The sequence below is a fragment of the Somniosus microcephalus genome, chromosome 25 (genome assembly GCF_052327205.1).
Source record: "Somniosus microcephalus isolate GS21.2 chromosome 25, FLI_Smic_1.0, whole genome shotgun sequence".
In the NCBI taxonomy this organism is placed as follows: Eukaryota; Metazoa; Chordata; class Chondrichthyes; order Squaliformes; family Somniosidae; genus Somniosus; species Somniosus microcephalus.
In genome coordinates, this window is record NC_141011.1 from 32,834,453 (window position 1) to 32,861,702 (window position 27,250).

The window sequence follows — 27,250 nt, forward strand, 5'->3', positions numbered from 1 at the left end:
GTGTACATCCACACTTGTAAATATCAGGCAATAACTACACCCTTCCCCCTCCCCAAGTTAGAGGGATTACTGTAATACTCAGCACCGTCTGGCAGGCAGCATTATAGCGTAACCAGTTTACCTCGGCCGTCTCCATTATAAATGTGAACATAGGAATTTATAATAAAAATAACAATCTGTACCTGTAAAATGAGGACAGCAATACATTTGCCAATACTAGCACATCCACTCATCTTGTTTCAGTGGAATATTCCCTGTGCAATGCTATGGGCGATTGAGCAGTGACACTATAAACATGTTACATGTAGTGAATCAGTTTAGGTTTTTATTTTCCATTGGAGACAGATTCAAAACAATTTTGTACTGTTGCTAACGGCTTTGATTCTATTTCGTGTTTACAGTTCACTTCTCCAGCAGTTGTAGGACTGGAATAATTGAAGGTCCTCACAGTGCAATCTCATTTGTCTCTCTGGTGTTAGCAGTTTTTCCCTAAGCTGGTCCTCTGCCCGATTCCTTATTACAGGACAGTTACCCCTCCCTCGCCCATACAGACCCGTCACTGAAATTTCCCATTGCAGCTCAGCAACTTGCACCAGGATTGCTGGATGTCAAGCCGCCTGAACGTATCAGTTACAGGAAGCAATTCACCCGTACCACATGCATCTGATGCTAAATTCAGCTCCAAGAAGCAAAATCATTAGAACTAGATTATACGAGAAATTATATTTTTTCTAATTGTTCTGTAATATACTATCCATCTGTGTACGTCCACACTTGTAAATGTCCGGCAATAACTACACCCTTCCCCTCCCAAAGTTAGAGGGGTTACAGTAACACTCAACACTGTCAGGCGGGTAACATTATAGTGTAACCAGTTTACCTTGGCAGTCACCATTATAAATGTGAACGTAGGAATTTTTAATAAAAATATTAAATGTAATTATTTCAGTACTGGTATTTTTAAGGAGCTGCCCATTCAAGCAGAGGCGGTCTCTTTATCGAAAGTAATTTGGGCAATCGTGTGCTACGAGGTTCCAAGCTTCATTAAAGGCCTCGACCACAGCTGGGGCAAGTGGCCCTTCCTCAGACGCAGCCAGGTTCTGTTGAAGCTGCTCCATCGTTGATACCCCAATTATAACCGTGTCACCAAGATCTCCCTGGAGAAAACAAACAAGATGTCAGCCCTTGTATTCATTGTCGGTGAACAATCCTATCTGAAGAGAGAAGGTGGAGAATGAGCAGGCTCGGAGTCGGGACCATCTCTGAATGGGGAAGGTGGCGAATGAGCAGGCTGGGGACTCCGAATGGGGAAGGTGGAGAATGAGCAGGCTAGGGACCATCTCCAAATGGGGAAGGTGGAGAATGAGCAGACTAGGGACCATCTCCAAATGGGGAAGGTGGCGAATGAGCAGGCTGGAGACTCCGACTGGGGAAGGTGGAGAATGAGCAGGCTAGGGACCATCTCCGAATGGGAAAATTGGAGAATGAGCAGGCTGGGGACTCCAAATGGGGAAGGTGGAGAATGAGTAGGCTAGGGACCATCTCCAAATGGGGAAGGTGGAGAATGAGCAGGCTAGGGACCATCTCCGAATGGGAAAATTGGAGAATGAGCAGGCTCTGGACCATCCTGTGAACAGTCCTCAAACCACAAACTGCTGAGTGAATCAGTGATCAGGGGTTAAGTTTCCATTGGGCCAAGTCATCACTCCAATGGGTTGTAATTTGTGACATTGATATTTACGTTGCAGAATCTGTGCCGTACCCGGAGTTTGGAGTGATGATACATCCACCGTAACGCTGCTGATGTCAGGCTTGGCTTCTCACAACTGTAACTTGCATCTATTGCTTTCTTCACCAAATCTAAGGCTTGGAAATGATGCTCCTTCCAGTACCTGAACCACAGTCGACAGCAAGGAAAGAACATTATTCACAGTGAGAATAACAGAAAATGCAAAACTTAGAATTGACTGAAAATCAGTTGAGGAGTGAGGTGCCAAACAGCTCGAGTGCCGCTACAGGGAAGGGGTAGAAGGTGAAGCCCGACGGCCATGAAGAGCCGGAGAGCTCACCTGTTTCTGTACGCCTCGGCCCAGCTGTTTCCAAAGAAGCGGCCAGTGGGCTGTTTCTCATTTTTGTCTTCAAATTGGTATTTCCCGGTCAGCAGCCCACCTGCACCAACGAGACACAGTTTATATTCTCTCCATTCCTCAGGGCTCCCTCCGCCCGCCCCCAGAATCCTCTGCGATGCTGCCCATGATCTGGACCCTGTGAAGCTCAGAGTGGGGCCTGGGCTGACTTGGCCATCCATTTTGTGAAGGCTGGGAATGGACCCCGTTCCTCCCCTCCCCGAAAGCATTGATCATTACTTCCCCCACTCATCCGTGTGACGATTCCTTCAAGGGGGAGGGGGCATTCTTGCGTCACCTGATGTCCACACATGCATTCCCCAGTGCGGGGGGGGTCACTGGCTAGGAATCAGATTTTTCTGAGTCCACGTGTAGCCCCGACTGCTGTGTGGTGGAGTTGGTCTAACTCAGCACAGACCAGGGAAGGGTGGGGCTCAGCCACTGGGCTTTACACTGCTTGGAAACCTTTTCCCAATATCCACATGCTGCAGCAGAGCTGGATAATTCAAAAGGAACCTTCAGCAATAATGTTTTGCTATGTTCTGACATTGATCCCATGTTTCATCTATTTCTGGGATGATGCTGTACCTGCAAGCGGGTTGTAGGCATAAAATCTCATCCCTAGATGCCGGAGACAGGGAAAGAGTTCTAACTCCACTTGCCGGGTGGTGCCATTGTACATTCCCTACAAACAGAAATAAAATCATTTCAGGCTGAACCGTCTATATGTGGAAAACACGCATCCAACCAGACAGAATAATGGGCACTAACTACAACACTCGGCTCCCAGATATTTAGCTTTGTGGCCAACAACTTGCAATTTTCCAGCACCTTTAAAGTAGAAAAATATCCCAAGACGTTTCACAAAGGCGTAATCAGACAAATGTTGACACTGAGCCAAGGAAGGAGATATTAGGACAGGCTTGGTCAAAGTGGTAGGTTTTAAGAAAGGTCTTAAAGGAGTTGAGAGAGGAGAGGTTTAGGGAGCGAATTCAAACTGCTGGCGGCATGGCTGCCAAATGGTGGAGTGAAGAGAGTGGCAGAAGAGTACAGAGTTTTGGGGGGTTGTAGAGCTGAAGGTTACAGAGATAGGCAGGGGCGAGGCTGAAAAGCCATATGTGCCATATGGAAGCAATGGACTCACTCATTATCAACCTCAAACGTGCCTCCATGGAGAATTGCCAAGACCAGACACCACAACACAGGAGAACAATGTTCCGGTTTGCGCCTCATAATGGGGAGCTCTGGAGCAACACTGGCAGCAATCCAGAAGCAGGTCAACAGCATGCGTTGGGGTGTGGCCCAGGACTGTGATTTTACGGTATGGGAGAATCACTCCCAGGGGGGGGCATGCCCTAACCTCCAAATTTCTAAAACTATAAAAAACAACAATTTGTATTTAAATACTGCCTTTAATGCTGTAAGATGTCCCAAGGTGCTTCACAGGGGCCATTATCAAACAAAATTTGACACCGAGCCACATAAGGAGATATTAGTGCAAATGACCAAAAGCTTGATCAAAGGAGCGTCTTGAAGGAGGAAAGAGAGGTTTAGGAAGGGAATTCCAGAGCTTAGGACCTTGGCAGCTGAAGGAATGGCCACCAATGGTGGAGCGATTCAAATTGGGGCTGCTCAAGGGGTCGGAATTGGAGGAGCGCAGAGATCTCAGAGGGTTTTAGGGCTGGAGGAGATTACAGAGATAAGGAGGCAAGGCCATAGAGTGATTAGAAAACAGGGATGAGATTTTAAAATGAAGGCGTCGCTTAACCGGGAGCCAATGCAGGTCAGCGAGCACAGGGGTGATGGGTGAACGGGACTTGGTGCGAGTTAGGACACGGGCAGCTGAGTTTTGGATGACCTCAAGTTTACAGAGGGTACAACGTGGGAGGCCGGCCAGGAGTGCGTTGGAATAGTGAAGTAAAAAAACAAAAATAACATGCTAATAAATCCACAAATACAAGGAAATACATCAGATGAGCACATTAACTAAAAGAGAAGCTCACGGAGTTGGATCCTCCGGCTGGTTGGATGTTGCGAATCTCACTCTTGACGTACCTGATAGACGGTGGGAAGAACCCAGTTGTTATGTTTACAGATTGAATGCACCTCTGCTACTTCCCATGAAGCATAGTTTGAGAGGCCGAGTTCTTTAAACTTCCCCTAAAAAAAAAATCTATGTTAAACCATTCTGACTTTTTACAAGTTATTTCACAGCAGCAAAAACATGCATCATTAACAGAAACCTTACCATGAAATGAAGACATGCAAACATATAGCATCTGATCATCTCAGAAACTGCTCAAAGCCTTTCATATGCAGTGAATCACTCTGAACGGCAGTAACTGTTATACTTAACAGACCTAACAGACAGTGATGATATAAATCTTTTACTTGTCTTTGAAGGAGGAATGTTGTCCATGACACTGGCAGAACTCCCTGCTCCTCTTCACATAGTGTGATTGGATCTTTAACATCCACCTGAACCACTGCAACAGGGCCTCGGTTTAATGTCTCATCCTAAGAGTGGCCCCTCCGACAATCCTGCACTCCCTCAGTACTGCACTGCTCAATGGGCTATGGCAAGTGGGACTAATTAGATAGCTTTCATAGAGCTGGCACAGGCACGATGGGCCGACTGGCTCTGATTCTATATTCAAGTATGACTTGTCCGCCCTGCATGCCCACAGCCTCCGTGTTAAACTCTAATCTCAGCGTTGTACCTGTTGGTAAAGCTCCTGACAGGCAGCCAGCGTTTCCTCAATTGGTGTCTCGTGGTCTGGGGCATGGAGGTACAGGATCTCGACGCTTTCCCTTTGCAGACGCCCCAACGATGTGTTCAACTGATGTCGGACACTCTCTGCTTTCAATGTCTTCCCATCCCACGGATTCACTTTGGTTGCGATCTTCACTGGAAGATACAGAAACAGAAATCAGAGTGAACATTCACCACACAGACTGCAGCCGTTCAAGGCGGCGGCTCACCACCACCTTCTCAATGGCAATTAGGGATGGGCAATAAATGCTGGCCTTGCCAGCGACGCCCACACCCCGTGAATGAATTAAAAAAAACAGAAGTTCTGAACCCCTGCTCCTGCCAACACTGAGGGAAGGGCTGTTGAGCCTGGAGACTGCACACTCCCGGTGCCCGGGGACTGCAGACACCTGGTGCCCGGGGACTGCAGACTCCCGGTGCCCGGGGACTGCAGACACCCGGTGATTGTACACTCCCGGTGCCTGCACACTCCCGGTGCCCGGGGACTGCACACTCCCGGTGCCCGGGGACTGCACACTCCCGGTGCCCGGGGACTGCAGACACCCGGTGCCCGGGGACTACTGACTCCCAGTGCCCGGGGACTGCACACTCGGTGCGCGGGGACTGCAGACACCCGGTGCCGGGGGACTGCACACTCCCGGTGCCGGGGGACTGCACACTCCCGGTGCCGGGGGACTGCACACTCCCGGTGCCGGGGGACTGCACACTCCCGGTGCCGGGGGACTGCACACTCCCGGTGCCGGGGGACTGCACACTCCCGGTGCCGGGGGACTGCACACTCCCGGTGCCGGGGGACTGCACACTCCCGGTGCCGGGGGACTGCACACTCCCGGTGCCGGGGGACTGCACACTCCCGGTGCCGGGGGACTGCACACTCCCGGTGCCCGGGGACTGCACACTCCCGGTGCCCGGGGACTGCACACTCCCGGTGCCCGGGGACTGCAGACACCCGGTGCCCGTGGACTGCAGGCACCCGGTGCCCGGGGACTGCACACTCCCGGTGCCCGGGGACTGCACACTCCCGGTGCCCGGGGACTGCAGACACCCGGTGCCCGTGGACTGCAGACACCCGGTGCCCGGGGATTGCACACTCCCGGTGCCCGGGGACTGCACACTCCCGGTGCCCGTGGACTGCAGACACCCGGTGCCCGTGGACTGCACACTCCCGGTGCCCGTGGACTGCAGACGCCCGGTGCCCGGGGATTGCACGAACCCGGCGCTGCCACCATCCCCCGGGTCGTGCCCAGGGCCCGGGCCCCTCACCTCTCTGTCCGAGGCCCAGCGCGCCCACAATCTGCTCCGCGCGCCCCTCCGTGTACATGAACGCGCCGTCCAGCTCCTCGTGTCCGCGCTCCAGGAACGCGCTCACCATGGCCGCGCTCTGCTCGGCGTCCGCGCGCCGCCCAAACTCCATCATGCCGAGGGCGGTTCGGGGCCGCACCGCAGCCGAGAGACTGGACATGATGCGGAAAACAAAAGGCCGCAACAACCACACGGAGCCCAAGCAGAGACTGACACCCAACATGGCGACCAAACCCCGCCCACCGGGGGGGGACCGAGTCCTAACCCCGCCCACCCGGGGGGGGGGACCGTCCAAACCCCGCCCACCGGGGGGACCGAGTCCAAAACCTGCCCACCGGAGGGGGGGGGACCGTCCAAAACTGCCCACCCGGGGGGACCGTCCAAATCTCGCCCACCGGGGAAACCAAGTCCAAACCCCGCCCACCGGGGGGACTGAGTCCAGACCCTGCCCACTGGGGGGGGGGGGAAACGAAGTCCAAACCCCGCCCACCGGGGGGACTGAGTCCAAACCCCGCCCACCAGGGGGGGACCAGGCCCAAACCCCGCCCACCAGGTGAAACATAGAAACACAGAAGATAGGAGCAGGAGTAGGCCATTCGGCTCCTCGAGCCTTCTCCGCCATTCAATGAGATCATGGCTGATCATCCAAACTCAGTACCCGGTCCTTGCTTTCTCCCCATATCCCTTGATCCCTTTAGCCTTAAGAAATATATCCAACTCCTTGAATATATTTAATGAATTGGGTGAAGAAATTCCTCCTCATCTCTGTCCTAAATGGCTTACTCCTTAGACTGTGACCCCTGGTTCTGGACACCCCGGCCATCGGAAACATCCTTCCTGCATCAAGTCTGTCTAGTCCTGTTAGAATTTTATAAATTTCAATGAGATCCCCTCTCATTCTTCTAAACTCCAGCGAGTATAAGTCCAATCGACCCAATCTCTCCTCGTACGTCATTCCTGCCATCCCAGGTATCAGTCTGGTGAATCTTCGCTGCACTCCCTCCATGGCAAGAACATCCTTCCTCAGATAAGGTGACCAAAACTGCACACAATACTCAAGATGTGGTCTCACCCAGGCCCTGTACAACTGCAGCAAGACATCCTTGTTCCTGTACTCGGATCCTCTCACTACGAAGGCCAACATACCATTTGCCTTCTTAACCGCCTGCTGCACCTACATGCTTACCTTCAGCGACTGGTGCACAAGGACACCCAGGTCTTGTTGCACTTCCCCGTCTCCCAATCTATTGCCATTCAGATAATAATCTGCCATCATGTTTTTGCCACCAAAGTGGATAACCTCGCATTTATCCACATTATACTGCATCTGCCATGCATCTGCCCAATCACCCAACCAGTCCAAATCATACTGGAGTTTCTCGGCATCCTCCTCACAGTACACACGCCCACCCAGCTTTGATCAAGTCCAAACCCGCCCACCAGGGGGGGACCAAGTCCAAACCCCACCCACCAGGTGATCATGTCCAAACCTTGCCCACACCAGGGAGCGTCACTAAACCCCACCCATACCTGGGAGCATCAAAAAAGGTCTTGTTTATTTCCAACACCAGATCTCGAATTGGTCCCTTTGGAGGACAAGATACAGCCAGCAGTTTCTCTGGAATGTGTAATTAGATCCTGCCTGCCTACGTAATCAATTAGTTTGCAAAGTGTAATTGGAGCCATCCTGACCGCCTTGCTCCAGACAGAAGAGCTCACATAGAACAGACAGAGCTCCCATAGAACACAGGGCTCACCCTTGCGGGTTAAGACCCTCTCCCACCCAACAAATAAGTTTCTACTTCCCCCACCCCCAACAAGTTCCTCACCTTCCGCACACCTTCAAGTTTCTAACCTTTTCGCTCCCCAAACAGGTTCCTGACCTCTTTCCCACCCCCCAAGTTCCTAACCTTCTCCTTCTGCCCAATTTTCTGTCCTCCCCCAAACTTCTGACCTGCCCAAGTTCCTGACCTTCTTCCACCACGCACCCTTCTCCCCCTGCGCAAGTTCCCCGCGCCCCCCCCCCCCCCGCCCGGTTCATGAACTCCTCCCCCTCTCCATAGATGGGGCGTTGTGTGTGGGTCACAGATTGTTAACAGGTTTATGGGTATGAAGTGAATAGTGAGTGTCATGACTTCCAGATTTCGCTCAGTCCAATGATATCACTTGCCACACACACACTGCGCTTTCAGAGAAATTATCCAGGTCTTGGGGGTGGAGAGGAAAACGTGGTACGGGTGTAAAGGGGTTGTGGTTGGAAGAACATGATCAATCTAACCATCTGGATCACGTCCTCACTCTCATTCCCCTCCCCCTTTAGACCTGGATCACATTCTTCCCAATCCCCACTGTGCTCTCCGTGCTCTTCTCCCCCCTCCGATCCCTCTCTCTCCCCCACCCTCTCCCCACTCCAATCCCCTATCTCTCCCCTCTCCAATTCCCTCTTCCCCTCCGATCCCCCCCTCTTCCCCTCTGATCCCCCCTTCCCTCTCCCCACTCTTCCCCTCCAATCCTTCTTCCCCTCCAATCCCCCCTCTTCCCGTCCAATTCCCTCCCACCTCCCGATTCCCCCCCCTTCCCCTCCGATTCCCTCTCACCCCCATCTCCTCCGATTCCCCCCCACCCCACCCCATCCCCTCCGATTCCCTCTCACCCCCATCCCCTCTCGCCCCTTCCCCTCTGATCCCCCCCTTCCCCTCCAATCCACCCTCTTCCCTTCCGATCCCCTCTCTTCCCCTCTGATCCCCCCCTCTTCCCCTCTGATCCCCCCCTCTTCCCCTCCGATCCTCCCCTCTTCCCCTCCCCCTCGTCCCCTCTCTGATACCCCTCTCCCCTCCAATTCCTTTTCTCTCCCGTTTCGATCCTCTTTCGCTGTCCTCCACTGCCAGCACAGAGCCAGTGACCTTCTCCCACAGAGCTGAAGAAAGTGTGGCCACAACTATTGGGTAGTGCACACGCACGACTCCGGGATACCGAGCGAATGCGCAGAAGCTTTGCAGAATGTTCGTGCAGATAATCACTCCATACTTTATATCCATTTTTAGAGTAGAGGAAGATAAAATACCAGTGATAAAAACTAAAAATAAAGCAAGGGGAGGAACTTACTGGATTCAATACAAGTAACAATATGTTAAGAGAGAAAATAATGGGATTTAAACTAGATAAATATCCAGGACATGATGGTTTCCATCGCAGGGTATTAAAAGGTGAGGAAATTGCAGAAGCGTTAATCATAATCTTTCAAAGCTCTTTTGATTCAGGAATTATGCCGTTAGATAGGAAATTTGCTAATGTCACTAGATTATTTAAGAAGGGTGGGAGAGAGAAACCAGGTAACTTACAGGCCTGTCAGTTTAACATCAGTTGTGGGGAAGCTACTATAATCTGTCACAGAGTGAATGAGTACTTGAACAAACATGAGCTGATCAGAGAGTCAACATGGATTCGTTAAGGGCAAGTCATGTCTGACTAATCTAGTTGAATGCTTTGAGGTCACTAATAAAAAGGTAGATAAGGGAGTCTATGGATGTTATCTATGTGGACTTCCAGAAGGCATTCAATAAGTGTCCACACAAGAGATTATTAAAAATGAGAGCACACTGAATTGGAGCTAGCCTTCTGATTTGGGTTGGAAATTGGAGACAGAGTGGGGACAAAGGGTAGGTATTCGGATTGGCGGCATGTTGAAAATGTTTGGTCTCTGCAGAGGTTGCCGATTTCAAATGTGGCATCGGTAGTAGGGATGTTCAAATTGGTCTCAGCAACCATATTTTAGTTAAAATTGCCCTTCCCAACCCCAATTTTTTTCTTTTCTTTTCCTGAAGCCTCATACTCAATACTAGGGTAGATCTGCTGGACTCCACAGGAAGCACCTGGTTCAGTTTAACATTTGATGCATCTTTTAATGTTTAATGCCTTTGTTACTACAGGGTTATAGCCTATGAAACCCAGGCAGAGAGGACCTGCGGGAAGGAGGGAGGATGACAGTAGGAGTGTGCGCGCGCGTGCGTGCGTGCTAGGCCAATGTAACAGAGCCTGGTCTCCAATCGTCTTGGATCCCCTTGCCATTGGACCAAGACCTTGCTCTATCAAGCCCGTGTGCAACGGTCACCCCACGTTAAAAGAATTCACGCACAGACATCTTCCATCCTTTAAAATTAAGTTCGGGACCTGGAACGCCAGGACCCTCATGGACAACCCCAACAGTGACAGAGACTGTAGGTCCCGCATTGGACTCATCAGTCACCTGAGAACTCATTTTTAGTGTGGAAGCAAGTCATCCTCGGTTCCGAGGGACTGCTGAAGAAGAGGAGGATGTGGTAAGTAGTGTTCCCCAGGGATCTGTTATGGGGTCTCAACCTTTCACCATATTTATTAAATTACTTGGATGAAGGAATAGAGTTGTATAACCAAAGTTTGTAGATGACGACCAAGTTAGGAGGGACAGTAAGTAGTGCATGTGCGAGCAGGATGTTGCAAAGGGACATAAACAGATTAAGTGAGTGGGTAATATTATGGCAAGTGGAGTTCACTGTGGACAAGTGTGAGGTCATCCACTTTGCATCCAAGAAAGATAAATCAGAGTATTTTCTAGGGCCCATGGTATGAAATTCCCTCCCTAAACCCCTCCTCAGTTAAGACCCTCTTCTTTGACTAAGCTTTTGGTCACCCCTGCTAATATCTCCTTCTCCAGCACGGTGTCTATTTTTGTCAGATTATGCTTCTGGAAGCACCTTAGGCTGTTTTCCTACATCACTAAGAGAAAGAAGAGAACTTTAAAATAGAGTAAAAAAATATAAAAGCTGTTAACAGATTTCACAAAATATCTTGTAAACTAGTTTAGTTCCTATTTAAGGACTTTGTTTATTGTACTTTTTAAAATGCTGAAAATAAAGAAAAACCATACTGGCCTCTCACACATTTCTATTTTTAATTTATAAAATGTTCTTTCACCCAACCAGTTTCTTCCATCTAGAAGTGCCAAATAGACCAGGGCTTCAAGCCCTCTCCAAGACCCTGCAACCAGTCTCCGGTGGGGTGCGACAGCACTGCTCCCTCCCCTCGTGAAGGTCGTAACCTGGTACAGTTGACTAATTCCTCATTATGGAAGCTGGCAGATGACTGCTGGGGCAGTTCTGCAGTTTCTAGATTATAAACCTTGTACATTTGTACGATGCCGTAACATTGCTGCAAAGTCTGTTCGGAAGAAAGTCTACTGAGCACATCTTAAAAAGCAATGCCTAATCATGCAGGAGGAAAACTATTTCAACTACAAATTTACACCGAATTTCATCTCATCCTCAATGTATGCAGCACAACACAGTGTACATGGTCAAACCACAAGCTATCACTATAGTACAAGAGGGTTAACACCCATCCACATGTGCCAATTCAGGATTTGATCCCCACTAATGCTTCACATTTCCTGAGTTTTGAAAGTTCTCTCATATCCCACAAGTCAGTTCAGTGATGAAACATGCCCAGTGCCTTGGGATCTCTGTTCCACTTGGTATTGAGGCCATAGGGTCCGACATGCAGTCAGGATGTTTTCTGAGCTCTCTCCTCAACGTACAACTGCATCTATAAAAGAGTATGGAAAAGCATGAGTCAAGTGCAATCCCCAATGTGAGGGTGTTGTGCAGTACCGTGCAGACAGTGGACTGGAGCAGTGCTCAATAGATCAGTTTGCGTAGTCACTGTTATAATTTTCTTCAGATGTAATCCAGGAAGCAGCACAGTAAATCACTGGGTTAATTCTACAGCCCCGTGTATTTAGCATCAAGTGGGTTCAGAAAATTCATAGAAAACAAACTAAAGTAGATGATCCTAGTTGTGATATTTTCCAACAAATGGCCTCACCTGCCACCCAAAGTTACCACTTAATGTACTCTTGTGGTCTGGAAATCTTTTCATAAACATCTAATGAGTTTACAATCATAAAATGCATGAGAGCTACTGTCACAGGAACCACAAATCCAACATAAGACACCCCTTGCTAGAGTTAAAGTGTTACCTTTAAGATATCTGATGTCATAGTTTTCAGCGGGATTAAACGTGGCTCTCGCATGTTCACCTCCTGTTCATCAGCATGGATCCACGGGAAGTCCTGCACAGGAAAGAAACAAATCAGCAAGGCCGAAAATGACAGAAGCACAACATGAATTGTTGTTTTCTGTGTATTTGTTCTCAGGTTATGGGCAATTTATTGCCTATCTCTAGTTGCCCCAAGGTGGTGGTGGGTCTTCTCCTTGAATCGCTGCAGTCCGTATGGTGATGGTACTCCCAGAATGGTGTTGGATACTGAACTCCAGGATATTGATCCAGTGACAATATGGGAATGGCGATATACGTCCAAGTCAGGATACCGTGCGACTTGAGGGGAACTTGCAGGTGGCATTGTTCACATTATGTTGCTGCTTTTTGCCGCTCAGTGGTAGGTTGTGAGGCTGGGAGGTGCTGTTGAAACAAGCTGGTGGAGAGGGTGGATAGTGAATTCAGTGGCAAGGGCACCATGCTTTGTCCTGGATGGTGTTTCTTGAGGGTTGTTGCATCCACCCCCATCCAAGCAATCCTTAGTTCAGCCTTGTAGCTATGGAGAAGCTTTGAGGGGTCGGGAGGTGAGCCACTCATCGCAGGCTATCCAAGCTCTGCCCAGGCCAAGGTGTTGATATGGCCAATTCAGTTAAGCTTCTGGTCAATGGTGTTGATGCTGACTTAGCTACGGTGGTGACACTCAAGGTCAAAGGAAGATAACCAGGCTTTCTCTTGTTTGAGATGGTCATTTCCTGGCACTTACGTGGTATGTGTGTTAACTACCACTTGTCAGCCCAAGCCTGGGCATTATCCTGGTCCTACTATTGACCTGTGTGGACTGCTCCATTATTGGAGGAGTTGAGCAGAGCTGAACACTGGAAGTGACAGCAAACAGCCCCATTCCTGACCTTGAGGTTAAGTGCAGTTACTCACCTCTTCTCTGACATTCACCTCGTGTCAATGTGATAAGGTCTGGAGCCGAGTGGTTCTGGCAGAACCCGTACTTAGCGTTAGTGAGCAGGTTATTGGAAGTAGCTGTTGTTTGATGACTATTAATTACTTCTTCCAACATTCTACTAATGATTGTCAGGAGGCTGATTGGAAGGTAATTGGCTGCGTTAGATTTATCCTGTTTTTTGTGGATAGGACATATCTGGGCAATTTTCCACATTGTTGGGTAGATGTCAGTGTCATTGCTGCACTGGGATAGCTTGGCTTGGGGGCAGCTTGTTCCAGTAAGCAAGTCTTCAGCACGACAGGCAGGAATTATCAGAGCCCATAGCCTTTGCTGTGTCCAGTGTACTTAGTCAGTTATTAATGTCACTTGGAGTGAACCAAATTGGCTGGACACTGGCATCAGTGATGGTGAGGAGGCCTAGTAGGTTTATCCACTTGATACTTTTGGCTGAAGACATTTACAAACACTTCAGTCATGTCTCTTGCACTCCTACTGGGATCCACTGTGGTTGAGAATATGGATGTTTATGGAGCTTCCTCCTCCAGACAGTTGCCTGAATACCCACCACCATTCTCGACTAGATGTGAAGCTACAGAACTTAGCTCTGATCCGATGACCGTGGAAGCTCTCAGCTCTGTATATAACCTGTTGCTTTTGGTGTTTGGCATGCAGGAAAAAAAAAATCCCACTGCTGGTCTACAGTCCTGTGGTGCCAGAGGGTTCAGTTCTGGGACCACTTCTGTTCACTGTGATTTGGATATAGACATAGAGGCAGTAGTGTCAAAATTTGCAGATGATAGCCAAATAGGAAGTATAGTTAATTCTTTGCAACTTCCTTTAAACTTCTAAAGGCCTATCAATAAGATAGGGGAATGGGCTAAAACGTGGCAGATGGAATTCAATGTCAGTAAATGTGAGGTGATGCATTTTGATAAAAATGTAATGGCAGTAATTATACTCAATGGAATGGAGATGGAAGGAAGCCAACTGGGTGATGGATAGAAAGTGGAGCTTGAAACTCAGGACACTGAAGTTTCGCATGGTCTGATTCAGCCTGAGCAAGTGGCCGGGAGGGGATGGAGCCGAGTTTATGGCAGGGGAGGAGGGTGGTGGCTCTGGTCCTCCCAATGTTTAATTCCTGGAAATTCTAACTCATCCACGACTTAATACAGCACAGAGGTGACCATGGGGTTGAGAGAAATGGTAGAGAGGTAGAGCTGGTGTTGTCACCATAAATATGGAAACTGACTCCATGCCTATGGATTATATCAGAGAGGACAGAGGGTCAAAGACTGATTCTTGGGAAACTCTGAAGGTGACCGTGTAGGAACAGGAAGAGAAACCAGTGTTGGATATGGATTGGCTACATTTGGACAGATAGGAGTTTAATCATGCAAGGGCAGTCCCACGGAGCTGGACAACAGAGAGGCAATAAAGAAGGATGATATGGTATGAACACAAGGAGGGATAATGGGCATGATCGCAGTCAAAGAATATGTCATTTGTGACTTCGGCCAGGATAGAAGTTAAACTGAAGAGATTTGAGCAGGGAATTTTGAGCCAGAAGACATCTTCGAGGACCTTGGAGAGAGGACGGGGACATTACAAATAAAGCAAAAAAGTTAGAGGATGGACGGGTCATGGGATGGCTTTTTTTTTTTTTTATATAAAAGAGGGGTTGATGCCAGCAGTTTTGAATGGGAGAGGGACAGTGACTGAGCAAAGCGAGCCATTAACAATGTATGCAGACATGGGGCCAAGGTCCAAGCTCTGAGCACTCAGTCAGATGGATATACAGAAAATCCCCCTCACCGGAGACACATGTAACATAAATGTACACTGTTACCAGCACATTACATATCACAGACCCCAGCCCACTACCCAGATAGTCTGCTCACCTTTATCACCTGAATCTTCTCCATGTTTCGAGTGGCAACATCTCTGGTATGAACCAGCACAGTGAAGGTACAACCTAGAAATAAACAGCACAATTCTAATAAACACAAACATAGGAGGAAAACAGGGCCCGAAACAAAAACCCAGGAGGAATGTATTCCAGCTTCTGCATTAGAAAGTTACAAAGCAATACTTAAAAACAAATCATGCTCCCTCAATGGCACAGCAAACTAATCCAGAGAGTTGAGCCGTGCAGACCAGGAAAGTCCCAGGTTCGATTCCCAGTCTGTACTAAATTAACTGAGCATCTAGGGCAGCAGTTAAGGTTACAAGTGTTTCAGTGAGCTATTGAGGGAGTGCTGCATGATGTGGTGTTTTGGATGAAACATTAAACTGTCTGCCTGTCCAAGAGTATCTAACAGATCCTAAGGCACTACTCCTGGGATGCTGGGCAATATTCCCTCCTCAACCAATGCTAACAAAAACAAATGATCTGGTTGTTTAAAAAAAGAAAATGCTGGAAGTACTCAGCAGGTCAGGCAGCATCTGTGGAGAGAGAAACAGAGTTAACGTTTCTGGTCGATGACCCTTCGCCAGAGTTCGTCAAACGTTAACTCCGTTTCTCTCTCCACAGATGCTGCCTGACCTGCGGAATATTTCCAGAATTTTCTTTTTTTATTTCAGATTTCCAGCATCCGCAGTATTTTGCTTTTGTGATCTGGTTGTTTATGTCATTTGCTTGATGTGTGACTGTGCTGTGCATGTACTGGCTGGTACATTTGCCTACAAGAGTGACATTTCAAAAACATGTATTTGTTGGTTGTGAAGGATTTCAGGACATCCTGAGGACATGAAAGGTGATATGTAAATTAAAGCTTTTTTTCAGTCCTCTGGATTAGGGAGGAGAAATGAGACAGTGTTATCTCGTGGAAAGTGCATGCGTGTGGAGGTTGGGCGAGGACAGTTAAATTCAGCTGTGATACCACCCACAGTCAAATAGGCTGCCAGTGATCACCATCTAGGTTTGAATATCAAGAATGGCCCTTTCGGTGTGGCATCAGGAAAAACTGTGGGAAATATACAACAGATCCATCAATATATGAAGAGAAAAACCAGGTGGACATTTTGGGCTGAAACTCCTTCAACAGAACATGTATTTCCACCATTCTCTGTTCTTATTACAGATTCTGGAGAGTAATTGGTGCCCATAAAATCATACCCCAGGAAAAGTAAATAACTTCAGGAGAGGAGGGGAGAAAAAAGTATCAGAAAAAAGAAAGTCGCTGTTCCAGAGAAGTACAGAAAAAACAGTCCCACTCCCCAAATCAGTCAGATTGCACCCAGTCTTTTTCACAGTCAGTTTCTCTCAGTCCCCTGTATGCCCAGCTGAAGTTAGCAAAATTCCTAGCTTGCTACGACTGTGCGTGCAACAAACACACTCCTAAGCACAGATTTACCTGGAGGGTTGCTGTCAAGAATTGCATCACAGACACTGATCTTCAGGATCGATGCTCGAAGGAGCTGCTCAACACGGGAAAGCAGCGAGTCAGAGCTGCAAAACAGCAATAAGAAAGATTAATAGATGTCACAGGAAAATCCAACCAATAAAAAAGTTTTGGCTGCACAAGTGCCCCTCAAATGCTGTGTCCTTAATTACTCCTTCCTCCCTTTTACACCACTGACTCTTCCTGGGTATTGCTCAACTGGCATTAGTTACTCCCTGGTGGCCATTCTTCAAGTGTGAGCCTTTGGCAGAGCAGGCTCGAGGGGCCATATGGCCTACTCCTGCTCCTAATTCTTATTTTCTTATGTCGATAGTGTTTGTAGGCTATTTGACCGTGGGAGTAACACATCCATGTCTGATCCTGACCTCACCTGTATGATTCTCTGAACCAGAGAGAAAATGGCTACACCCACTCCCAGGCCTCTCTTCTCCCAGGCGGCTGACTTTGCTCCCTACCATTTTTCGCTCACTGAGAGTGCCCCAAGCCGCTCCACCATCAGCTCCTATTTTCTCCCAGCCCCAGCAACAGGCCGGCCGGTCTTCCAAAACTTAGCACCTGTGCTATACTGCCCCGGCCCCCCTTCTGCCCTGTACTCCTGGGCTGTGCCAAGCGGTCACCATAGACTGTTACTTTATCGAAAAGTGCCTGCTAACATACTGCACTAACATCCATTAATCCTTTAGACTGCAAAAGAAACTGCCAGGGTGATGAGGGGGAAATATACAGGAATGAGATCAGATTAAGTAACGTTGTGGATATTGTGCATAATTGTGGGAAAATCCTCACGGCAGTGCTTCCAGGTAGTGCCATAACCACTGACAGGGTTATAGCAAGATCACAGATTGATTTAAAAGAGAATGTTTGTCTACTTTCTTACAGAAAGAGGGAGATGGGAACAATGAGAGTCAGAGACAAAGACGGTTCCAGGAAAAGAAGAGGACAATTTGACAAGTGTCCTTGATTAATGCCTCAGGAGATCAGATAGTTCTTTAAGTTTGCCAAACTCCTCGATGAATTGGAGAGGGTCTGTTGGTGGTCCGGCGGGAGGAGGAAAAACGGTCTGGCATTTGAGGGATGGGGGAATCATTCATAACACAGTGCTGCGCCCACCGTTGACCTGTACTTTCTACTTTTGAGCTGCTGGGCCTGCTGTACTTTGCCAGATGCTTCCATTTAACGTTTCAAACCTGATCCCTAGAGCTTGAGTTTTCCATCACTCCCATTTCCTTTAGGCCTCCCACTGTCTCAGCTAGTCACATGTCCTTTTATTTCTTTAATGCTGCTATAACTTGAGGGAAATGATCGCGCAATCGTTCCACTGATGCTTCCTCTCTGTCAACTCCCTTTTCTAGTTTCTATTAATATGTTAGTTCATCTCTTATTTTTCAGTTCTGAAGAAGGGTACAAGCCCAAAACACAACATCATAAGAAATAAGAGTAGGCCATTTGGCCCTTCGAGCCTGCTCTGCCATTCAATAAGATCATGGCTGATCTTCTACCTCAACTCCACTTTCCTGCACTATCCCCATATCCCTCAATTCCCTCAATATTCAAAAATCTATCGATCTCTGACTTGAATATATTCAACGACTGAGGCTCCACAGCCCTCGGATAGAGAATTCCAAAGATTCACCACCCTCTGAGTGAAGAAATTTCTCCTCATCTCAGTCCTAAATGGCCGACCCCTTATTCTGAGACTGTGACCCCTGGTTCCAGACTCCCCAGCCAGGGGAAACATCCTCCCTGCATCTACCCCGTCAAGCCCTGTAAGAATTTTGTATGTTTCAATGAGATCACCTCTTATTCTTTTAAGCTCTAGAGAATATAGGCCTAGTCTACTCAATCTCTCCTCATAGGACAATCCCCCCATCCCAGGAATCAGTCTGGTGAACCTTCGTTGCACTCCCTCTATGGCAAGTATATCCTTCCTTAGGTAAGGAGACCAAAACTGTACACAATACTCCAGGTGTGGCCTCACCAGGGCCCTATATAATTGCAGTAAGACATCTTTACTCTTATACTCAAATCCTCTTGTAATAAAGGCCAACATACCATTTACTTTCCTAATTGCTTGCTGTACCTGCATGTTAACTTTCAGTGATTCATGTACAAGGACACCCAGGTCCCTCTGAACACCAACATTTCCCAATCTCTCACCATTTAAAAAATACTCTGCTTTTCTATTTTTTCTACCAAAGTGGATACCTTCACATTTCTCCACATTATATTCCATTTGCCATGTTCTTGCCCACTCACGTAGCCTGTCTATATGCCCTTGAAGCCTCTTTGCATCCTCCTCACAACTTACATTCCCACCCAGCTTTGTATCATCAGCAAACTTGGATATATTACATTTGGTCCCCTCATCCAAATCATTGATGTAGATTGTGAATAGCTGAAGCCCAAGCACTGACCCTTGCGGTACCCCACTAGTTACAGCCTGCCAACCCGAAAATGACCCGTTTATTCCTACTCTCTGTTTTCTGTCTGTTAACCAATCCTCAATCCGTGCTAGCATATTACCCCCAATCCCATGAGCCCTAATTTTGTTTAATAACCTCTTGTGTGGCACCTTATCGAATACTTCTGAAAATCCAAATACACCACATCCACTGGTTCCCCCTTACCTATCCTGCTAGTTATAACCTCAAAAAATTCTAACAGATTTGTCAAATACAATTTCCCATGTTGACTCTGCCCAGTCCTATTATTATTTTCTAAGTGCCCTGTTACCATGTCCTTAATAATAGATTCTAGCATTGTCCCTACTACTGTCAGGTTAACTGGTCTGTAGTTCCCCGTTTTGTCTCTCCCTCCTTTCTTAAATAGTGGGGTTACATTTGCTACCTTCCAATCTGCGGGAACCATTCTAGAATCTATGGAATTTTGGAAAATGACAACCAATGCATCCACTATCTCTATAGCCACCTCTTTCAAAACCCTAGGATGTAGGCCATCAGGTCCAGGGGATTTAGCGGCTTTCAGTCCCATTAATTTCTTGTGACTCTGTTTTCTCCACAGATGCTGACTGACTGGCTGTGTGTTTTCAGCTTTTTCTGTTTTCCCTCAGGGAATCCGATCCGTTTTATTCAATTTTGTTTAAACGATAAAAAGCCGGGCAGTAAGCCTTGTTTAATTGATGGTACGGTAGCACAGCTCACTAGTATACTAGCCCCAGTACCACTGCTCACTAGTGTACTAGCCCCAGTACCACTGCTCACTAGTGTACTAGCCCCAGTACCACTGCTCACTAGTGTACTAGCCCCAGTGCCACTGCTCACTAGTGTACTAGCCCCCAGTGCCACTGCTCACTAGTGTACTAGCCCCAGTGCCACCGCTCACTAGTGTACTAGCCCCAGCTCACTCGTGTGGTTTTGGTTTCCTCACCTAAAAAAGGATATACAGTACTTGACTTAGAGTGGGTGCACCGAAGGTTCATTAGATTGATTCCTGGGATGAGAGGGTTGTCCCATGAGGAGAGATGGAGTAGAATGGGCCTGTACTCTCTGGAGAATGATCGGTGATCTCACTGAAATGTATAAAATTCTTAAGAGGGCTCGACAGGGTAGATGCCAAGAAGCTGTTTCCCCTGGCTGGAGAGTCTAGAACTACGGGTCATAGTCTCAGGATAAGGGATTGACCATTTAGGACTGAAATGAGGAGAAATTTCTTCACTCAGAGTTGTAAATCTTTGGAATTCTCTACCCGAGAGAGCTGTGAATGCTCAGTCGATGAGTATATTCAAGACTGAGATCAACAGATTTTTGGGCACGAAGGGAATCAAGATACATGGGGATAGGGTGGGAAAATGGAGTTGATGTAGAAGTTCAGCCATAATCTCATTGAATGGCGAAACAGGCTCGATGGGCCGTATGGCCTGCTCTTGCTCCTATTTCTTATGTTCTTATGGTGTACTATTCCCCGGTGTCACAGCTCACTAGTGTACTATTCCCTGGTATACTGGCATCTGGATGATAGTGATCATAATATACTTAGATTTAAAGCAGTTATGGAAAGGGACACAGAAAAATCCAAAATGAAAATACCCAACTGGAAAGAGAGCTAATTTCAGTGATTTGAGGGATCTAGCACTGGAAACAAAGATTGGCCAGGAAAACAGTTAATGAACAATGGCAGACCTTCAAGGCAAAGATACTTTGGGTACAAACCAAGCACATTCCATATGGAGGAAAGATGGGGCATCCAAAGCTAGAGCTCCCTGGATGACAAAGGAAATAGAAATTAAAATAAAACAGAAAAAGGAGGTTTATGACAAGTGTCAGGTACAGAATACAGTAGAAAACCATGCAGAATACAGAGAGTGCAGGAGGAAACTGAAAAAGGTACAAGGGAAAAGAGAGTGCATGAGAAAAGATTAACAGGCAGCATAAAAGGGAACCCAAAAATCTTTTATCAACATATAAAAGTAAAAGGATAGTTAAAGGAATGGTGGGGCCGATTAGGGACAAAAAAAGGAAATCTTCTTGTGGAGGCAGAGGGCATGACTGAGGAACTGAATGATTACTTTGCATCTGTCTTCGCAAAAGAATAGGATGAAGTTAACGTTGCAGTAGAGGAGAGCGAAGTAGAGATATTGGATGGAATAAAAATAGATAGAAAGGAGGTACTAAATAGGTTGGCATCACTCAAAGTTAACAAGTCACCCGGTCCAGATGGGCTGAATCCTGGCTCACTGTTAATCAACGCGTCAATTTTAAAATTCTCATCCTTGTTTTCAAATCCTTCCATGGCCTCGCTCCTCCCCATCTCTGTAATCTCCTCCAGCCCCAAAACTCTCAGATATCTGCACTCCTCTAATTCTGGCCTCTCGAGCATCTCCGATTTTAATCACTCCACCACTGGTGGCCGTGCCTTCAGCTGCCAAGACCCGAAGCTCTGGAATTCCTTCCCTAAACCGCTCCGCCTCTCTACCTCTTTCCTCCTTTAAGACACTCCTTAAAACCTTTCTCTTTAACCAAGCTTTTGGTCATCTGTCCTAATATCTCCTTGTAGCGCGGTGTCAAATTTTGTTTTATAACGCTTCTGTGAAGTGCCTTGGGACATTTTACTACATTAAAGGCACTATATAAATACGAGTTGTTGTTGTCAGTTTCTGAAGGAAGCTAGGGTGGAGATAGAAGAAGCTCTGACCACAATCTTTTAATCCTCCTTGGATATGGGAGTGGTGCCAGAGGACTGGAAGATTGCAAATGTTACACCCCTGTTCAAAAAAGGAGGGATAAACCTGGTAACTGCAGGCCAATCAGTCTAACGTTAGTGGTGGGAAAATTACTAGAGACCATTGTCAAGGATAAAATTAATTCTCACTTGGAGAAGCATGGGTTCATAAGGGATAGCCAGCACGCATTGTTAAAGGAAAATCGTGTCTGACTAACCTGTGAGTTCTTTGATGAAGTAAGAGGGAGGGTTGATGAAGGACTTTCAAAAGGCATTTGATAAAGTACCTCATAACAGACTTATTCGGAAAATAGAAGCACATGGTATAAAAATGACAGTGGGAACTTGAGTACGCAATTGGCTAAATGACCTCGACTTGGGCATAGGGAGTACAATTTCGAAATTTGCGGATGACACAAAACTTGGCAATGTAGTAAATAGTGAACAGGATAGTAGCAGACTTAGAGGACATTGACAGACCGGTGAAATGGGCAGACACATGGCAGATGCATTTTATTGTAGACAAGTGTGAAGTGATGCACTTTGGGAGAAACAACATGGAGGGGCAGCATAATCTAAATGGTACTATTTTGGGTGCAAGCGCAGAGGGACCTGTGGGGGTGCATATTCACAAATCCTTGAAGGTGACAGGGCAAGTTGTTAAGGCAGTTAAGAAAGCATATGGGATACTTGGCTTTGTAAGTAGGGGCAAAAACAAGGAAGTCATGCTAAGCTTTTACAAATCACTGGTTAGGTCTCAGCAGGAGTATCGTGTACAATTCTGGGCACCACACATTAGGAAGGATGTCAAGGCCCTGGAAAGGGTACAGAAGAGGTTTACCAGGATGATACCGGGGATGAGGGAGTTCAGTTATGTGAAGAGATTGGAGAAGCTGGGATTATTCTCCTTTAAAGCAGAGAAGGTTGAGGGGAGACCTAATAGAGGTATTCAAAATTATGAGGGGTTTTGAGAGAGCAAATAGGGAGAAACTATTTCCTCGGTTAAGTGGGTCAGTATCCAGAAGTCATAGATTTAAAATAATTGGCAAAAGAACTAGAGGTGAAATGAGGAAAAATGTCTTCACACAGAGGTTGTTAAGATCTGGAACACATTACCTGAAAGTGTGGTGGAATCAGATTCCATGGTCATTTTCAAAGGACAATTGGGCATGTACTTGAAGAGGACTAATTTGCAGGGTTATGGGGAAAAGCAGGTGAGTGGGACTAATTGGAGAGCTCTTTAAAAGAGCCGGCACAGGTACAATGGGCTGAATGGCCTCCTTCTGTGCTGTAGGATTCTATGATTCTAGCCCCAGATGTCACAGTTCAGTAGTGTCCTAGCCCCAGGTGCCACAGCTCAATAGTGTACTAGCCCCAGGTGTCACAGTTCAGTAGTGTACTAGCCCCAGGTACCACAGCTCAGTAGTGTACTAGCCCCAGGTGTCACAGCTCAATAGTGTACTAGCCCCAGGTGCCACAGCTCAGTAGTGTCCTAGCCCCAGGTGTCACAGTTCAGTAGTGTACTAGCCCCAGGTACCACAGCTCAATGGTGTACTATTCCCCGGTGCCATCAACAAGCAACACACTTGTTCATATCCACCCTTTCCACAGTGTACCTTATGACCCAGCCAAGATATTGTAGACAGGTACCTAGGGACCATGCAGATCCTCTGGAAGGAGAGCATTCTTTATTTTAAGTTGGAGTGCAAGTCTTCCCAGGTCTCGTATTTCTCCGAGTAATTGGATCTAGAACAGGACTGATGCAGAAATGGGAACAAGTCACCAACTCATCAGTCGCACCCCCATTCTTTGTCTGAGAAATAGCACACCTCGAGAGTCAAGATGCTGTGGGATACACTCATTGTTCCAAATTTCCTGTCAAGATACTTTCTGGCAATGTCAGAGATCAGGCCGTGCATCGATTCATTAGGCCTACTGATCGAACAGTTTTGTCTCTTTGGATTTCCTGCTTAGGTAACCGAGTGCAGAAAGCAGGAAAGGGGTTACAATATTTAGAAACGTGACCAAAAACCGAACTGAACAGTTTTAAAGATCGTTTAATTGGTAGCAATCTTCAGAGACCTGGCTCAATAGATTGGTGATGTAGGTAGTACAAGAAAACAGAGAACACTAAACATATCTCACCTGACAGACAGCAGAGGAGGCTGGGATATCTCAAAGACAAAGCGCTCCACAGGATGATGCTCTTTATCCAGGATCACCACCACCACCCGATCCACCTCATTCTGAGCGGGAGCAAAGATCATAGGTCACAGTCCACATGTGACTCATTCAAAGTAGGTGATCATCCATGTATTAACAAACAAACGTGGAAGGGGATCTGTAACACCCTTTCAAACAACAGTTTCTGCCGGTACACTGAGATGCCCCAACAGCAGATAGAGAGAACTAATGCTTCTCTGGGTTTGTGACTTTTTTTTTTTTTTTAAATAGTTGTTCTCGGGAGGTGGGCGACACTGACAAGGCCACATTTATTGCCCATCCCTAAATGCAGAGGTTGTGGTGGTGGGCCTCCTTCTTGATCCCCAGCACTCCGCACGCTGATGTTGCTCCCACAATGGCATTAGGTAGGGAATTCCAGTATTTTGATTCAGGAACAATAGATGTCCAAGTCTGAATGGTGTGTACTTGGATGTGGTGGCATTCCCACATTACTGTTTCTTGTCCACCGGGGGGGGTGCTATCAAGGTAACCTTGGTGAGTTGCCGAAGTGAATCCTGTGCAGTCACAGTGCACCAGAGATGGAAGAGGCAAGTACGAAATCCAGTAGCAGGGTCACTCATTAATTGGGCTACTCTGTCCTGGATAGTGTCAAACGTCAAGTGTTGTTGCGATTGCACCCCTCCAGGTGACTAGTGAGTGTTCCATCACACTCCTGACTTGTGCCTTGTAGATGATGGAGAAGCTTCGAGGAGAAGTGAGCCATTCAACACAGAGTGCCCAGCCTCTACCTTGCTCTTAGTCACATTTTCCTTTCTTGAAGGACCTTATTAAATACATTGATAAATGGACAAAAACAGAGATAAAAAGCCCCTCGCTACCACAAATGTTTGGGGGAAGATATGAAAAGTGAATGATATAGACAGGCACCAACTTGCAACCCAGAAGAGCTGCTGTGCACATCCTGGTAGTCAGCTTACAGTAGAGACCCACCCTCGGAGGGGGAATGAAACCTGGTACGTGGTGAGGGGGAGGAGAGATAATGTGGAGTAGAAACAAACTCAATAAAGTGTAAGTTCTTATAAACAGTTGTACATGACAGAAACAGCCAATTAAAGTCTTCCTCACCTTCTCAATCAGAGGCTTGATGCAGTGCAGTGTGTCCTGGATGTACTGGTTCAACTCCGGGTGACACGACATCTACACAAACACAGCATTCAAAAGGTAAACAAAGCATCATTCAGCAAAAAGAGTGATACTTAATATTTTTTAAAGCATGAAATCGCCAATGGCAGCTCCACACTAACCAGACTTAAACAATGCTGTAACCAAGTGGTGTAGGAGAATGAGCTATACTGCACTGCTTCAGACTATCAACAAGCTGGAAACTCATATTTTCTCACCTGGACAGGTACATTGTACTTCTTCCTCTTCTGAAAGATTCCGATTGGATAAACCTCCCTGACGTACAGGATCATATGAATAGCCACTTCTAGAAATTCACACAGTACATCTGCGACCACTGGAGAGAGAGGCAGAGAGATGAGACCAGCTGCAGATTAGGGTGCGAGGGCTCTGGGGCACAGCCTGTAGTGCAAGTCTGGGGGAGCCGGATGAATATAGGGAAGGGAAACAGGGCTGTGCAAAATTTGGAGTGCGGTCTCTATTGAGCCTACTTAGCACAAAGCACTGTAACAAAGTCAGCAAGTAGATGCCTCAGCACCCCTGGACTGGGAAGGGATGGAAAACAAAAACACTCAATATTCCTGCTCCTTAATCACCATCAGTAACTCCACCTGAAAGTACACATGTGGGCATCAAGTGAACGTAGGATCAGGCTCAGTTAGGACGCCCCCAACACTTACTGTTTGCCCAACAACCACTTGGGCAAACTACAGCAAGCAACTAATACCCGTGGAACCGTGCCCTAGCCAGAATCAGCACCAGCAGGAGAGGGAGAAGGGAGACAATTGACAAGAAAACAAAGTAGCTGGATTTGTTACACAGTTTCATACAGAGTATCACTCACTGACAAGGTGAGAATATCAAAGACTGCACCTTGTCCAAAATTGAGATCCTGTCGTGTGAGGGTGGCCATGTTCACGAACACCTGTCGGAGAAATAAAATCAAAGACCATTGGTCAGAAGGGCGGGGTTTAAGAAAACTGCCGGTGTTTATTCCTTGTCCCGTTGGAGAAGAACAGCTTGCATTTATATATCGGCTTTAACCTAGTAAAACATCCCAAGGCGCTTCACAGGAGCGATTATCAAACAAAATTTGACACTGAGCCATTTAAGGAGATATTAGGGTAGGTGACCAAAAGCTTGGTCAAAAATAGGTTTTAAGGAGCATCTTAAAAGGAGAGAGAACTGATTACATATCTTATATTCCCGTTTGGAATATTTGTAATTATTTTTACTGAGCATTCACAAATCGAGCTCTTTGAATTCCATTATTTCAATGCTGGACCAATGATGTGTGTTAACACATGATACCACTCTCAGGTCACGGTCCAGGCTGAGCAGTCCTGTTGATTTGTGGTCAGAGTAACACGGGTGCTATGCCCCTAGAGCTGGTATTCAATGGGAAAGTCAATAGACCTTTGAGTCGCATTTCAGTGTCGGTGACGCGCTTGAAGATATCTATGAGACCGGTGCTGAAGCGAGTGTGGCGCGGGGAGATATCCCAGCCGAGGCCAGACACGCGGGCTTTCCAGCCAGGATAAGGAACGGGATCCTTGGCTCCTTCCCCCCTCCCTAATCCGGTGCACCGAAATCACTAGACGCCGCGGCCCGCCCATATCTCCGGCCGCTGAGTGCGCTCCGGGATTTACTCCAGGGACCCGGCCTAGGCCGCGACCACGGGCCTGACCTGACCTACCCTGCCGTGCCGCCGCTTCCCAGCTACACAATGCGTCTTGATGTCATCGCCCTGCGTGCCTGGAACGTGCCGCAGCGCGAGCTTCAGTTTAAACCCAACGGCTTGACGTCACAAAAAAAGCGAGCAACAGCTCGTACCGCACACACGCCCCGCTCTTCACCCTCACCTCCACACAATACAATACAATACAAATCGCTTTATTGGCATGATAAGGTACATCTTATGTTGCCAAAGCATCAAAATACATTTATGGTTGAACACATAAACGCGGTTCCATTCATACAGTGTATAAACAGGTATATCCCTGAGTTTATAAATATATTTTCGCCTTGTTTATATATACTCTTGTCTTAGTTTACTGGTTGTCCCTCTGTTCATGGCAAGCTGTAACATAGTGTGCCGCCAGTGTTACACAGC

The 27,250-nt window shown here is 47.3% G+C and overlaps 2 protein-coding genes across 5 annotated transcripts; both read right to left on the minus strand.

Moving 5' to 3' along the window:
- Window positions 1-298: 298 nt before the first annotated feature.
- Window positions 299-6,861, minus strand: akr7a3 (aldo-keto reductase family 7, member A3 (aflatoxin aldehyde reductase)). 2 transcript variants are annotated; one of them, XM_085967125.1, is made up of 7 exons: window positions 6,537-6,861; window positions 4,847-5,034; window positions 4,182-4,286; window positions 2,715-2,811; window positions 2,070-2,169; window positions 1,763-1,892; window positions 299-1,157 (listed from the first exon to the last, which is right to left on the minus strand). In XM_085967125.1, exons 1-7 carry the CDS (start codon window positions 6,844-6,846, stop codon window positions 996-998), a joined length of 1,092 nt encoding a protein of 363 aa, XP_085823251.1. In that variant the 5' UTR covers window positions 6,847-6,861; the 3' UTR covers window positions 299-995. The 2 variants fall into 2 exon arrangements, with proteins under 2 accessions (XP_085823251.1, XP_085823252.1); XM_085967126.1 differs by lacking the exon at window positions 6,537-6,861 and adding an exon at window positions 6,163-6,512.
- Window positions 6,862-11,035: 4,174 nt separating this feature from the next.
- On the minus strand, window positions 11,036-26,941 carry mad2l2 (mitotic arrest deficient 2 like 2). 3 transcript variants are annotated; one of them, XM_085967128.1, is made up of 9 exons: window positions 26,834-26,941; window positions 26,011-26,062; window positions 25,356-25,474; window positions 25,081-25,152; window positions 23,917-24,017; window positions 16,546-16,640; window positions 15,091-15,164; window positions 12,215-12,307; window positions 11,036-11,781 (listed from the first exon to the last, which is right to left on the minus strand). In XM_085967128.1, exons 2-9 carry the CDS (start codon window positions 26,048-26,050, stop codon window positions 11,740-11,742), a joined length of 636 nt encoding a protein of 211 aa, XP_085823254.1. In that variant the 5' UTR covers window positions 26,051-26,062; window positions 26,834-26,941; the 3' UTR covers window positions 11,036-11,739. The 3 variants fall into 3 exon arrangements, with proteins under 3 accessions (XP_085823254.1, XP_085823255.1, XP_085823256.1); XM_085967129.1 differs by lacking the exon at window positions 26,834-26,941 and adding an exon at window positions 26,554-26,827; XM_085967130.1 differs by lacking the exon at window positions 26,834-26,941 and having other exon boundaries at window positions 25,982-26,051.
- Between the last annotated feature and the right edge of the window lie 309 nt (window positions 26,942-27,250).

Bases quoted from the DNA above. Each gene is read 5' to 3' on its own strand.
- mad2l2 (XM_085967128.1), bottom strand. From the start codon at position 26,050: ATGGCCACCCTCACACGACAGGATCTCAATTTTGGACAAG. The intron at 16,641-23,916 runs GTGAGATATGTT...GCTGTTTTGCAG, and splicing joins CCTCCTCTGCTGTCTGTCAG to CTCTGACTCGCTGCTTTCCC. The intron at 11,782-12,214 runs GTAACACTTTAA...ACTCTTTTATAG, and splicing joins TGACATCAGATATCTTAAAG to ATGCAGTTGTACGTTGAGGA.
- akr7a3 (XM_085967125.1), bottom strand. From the start codon at position 6,846: ATGATCAGCCATGATCTCATTGAATGGCGGAGAAGGCTCGAGGAGCCG. The intron at 2,170-2,714 runs GTACAGCATCAT...TCGTTGGTGCAG, and splicing joins TGCCTACAACCCGCTTGCAG to GTGGGCTGCTGACCGGGAAA. The intron at 1,158-1,762 runs GTACGGCACAGA...TGTTTTCTCCAG, and splicing joins ATCATCACTCCAAACTCCGG to GGAGATCTTGGTGACACGGT.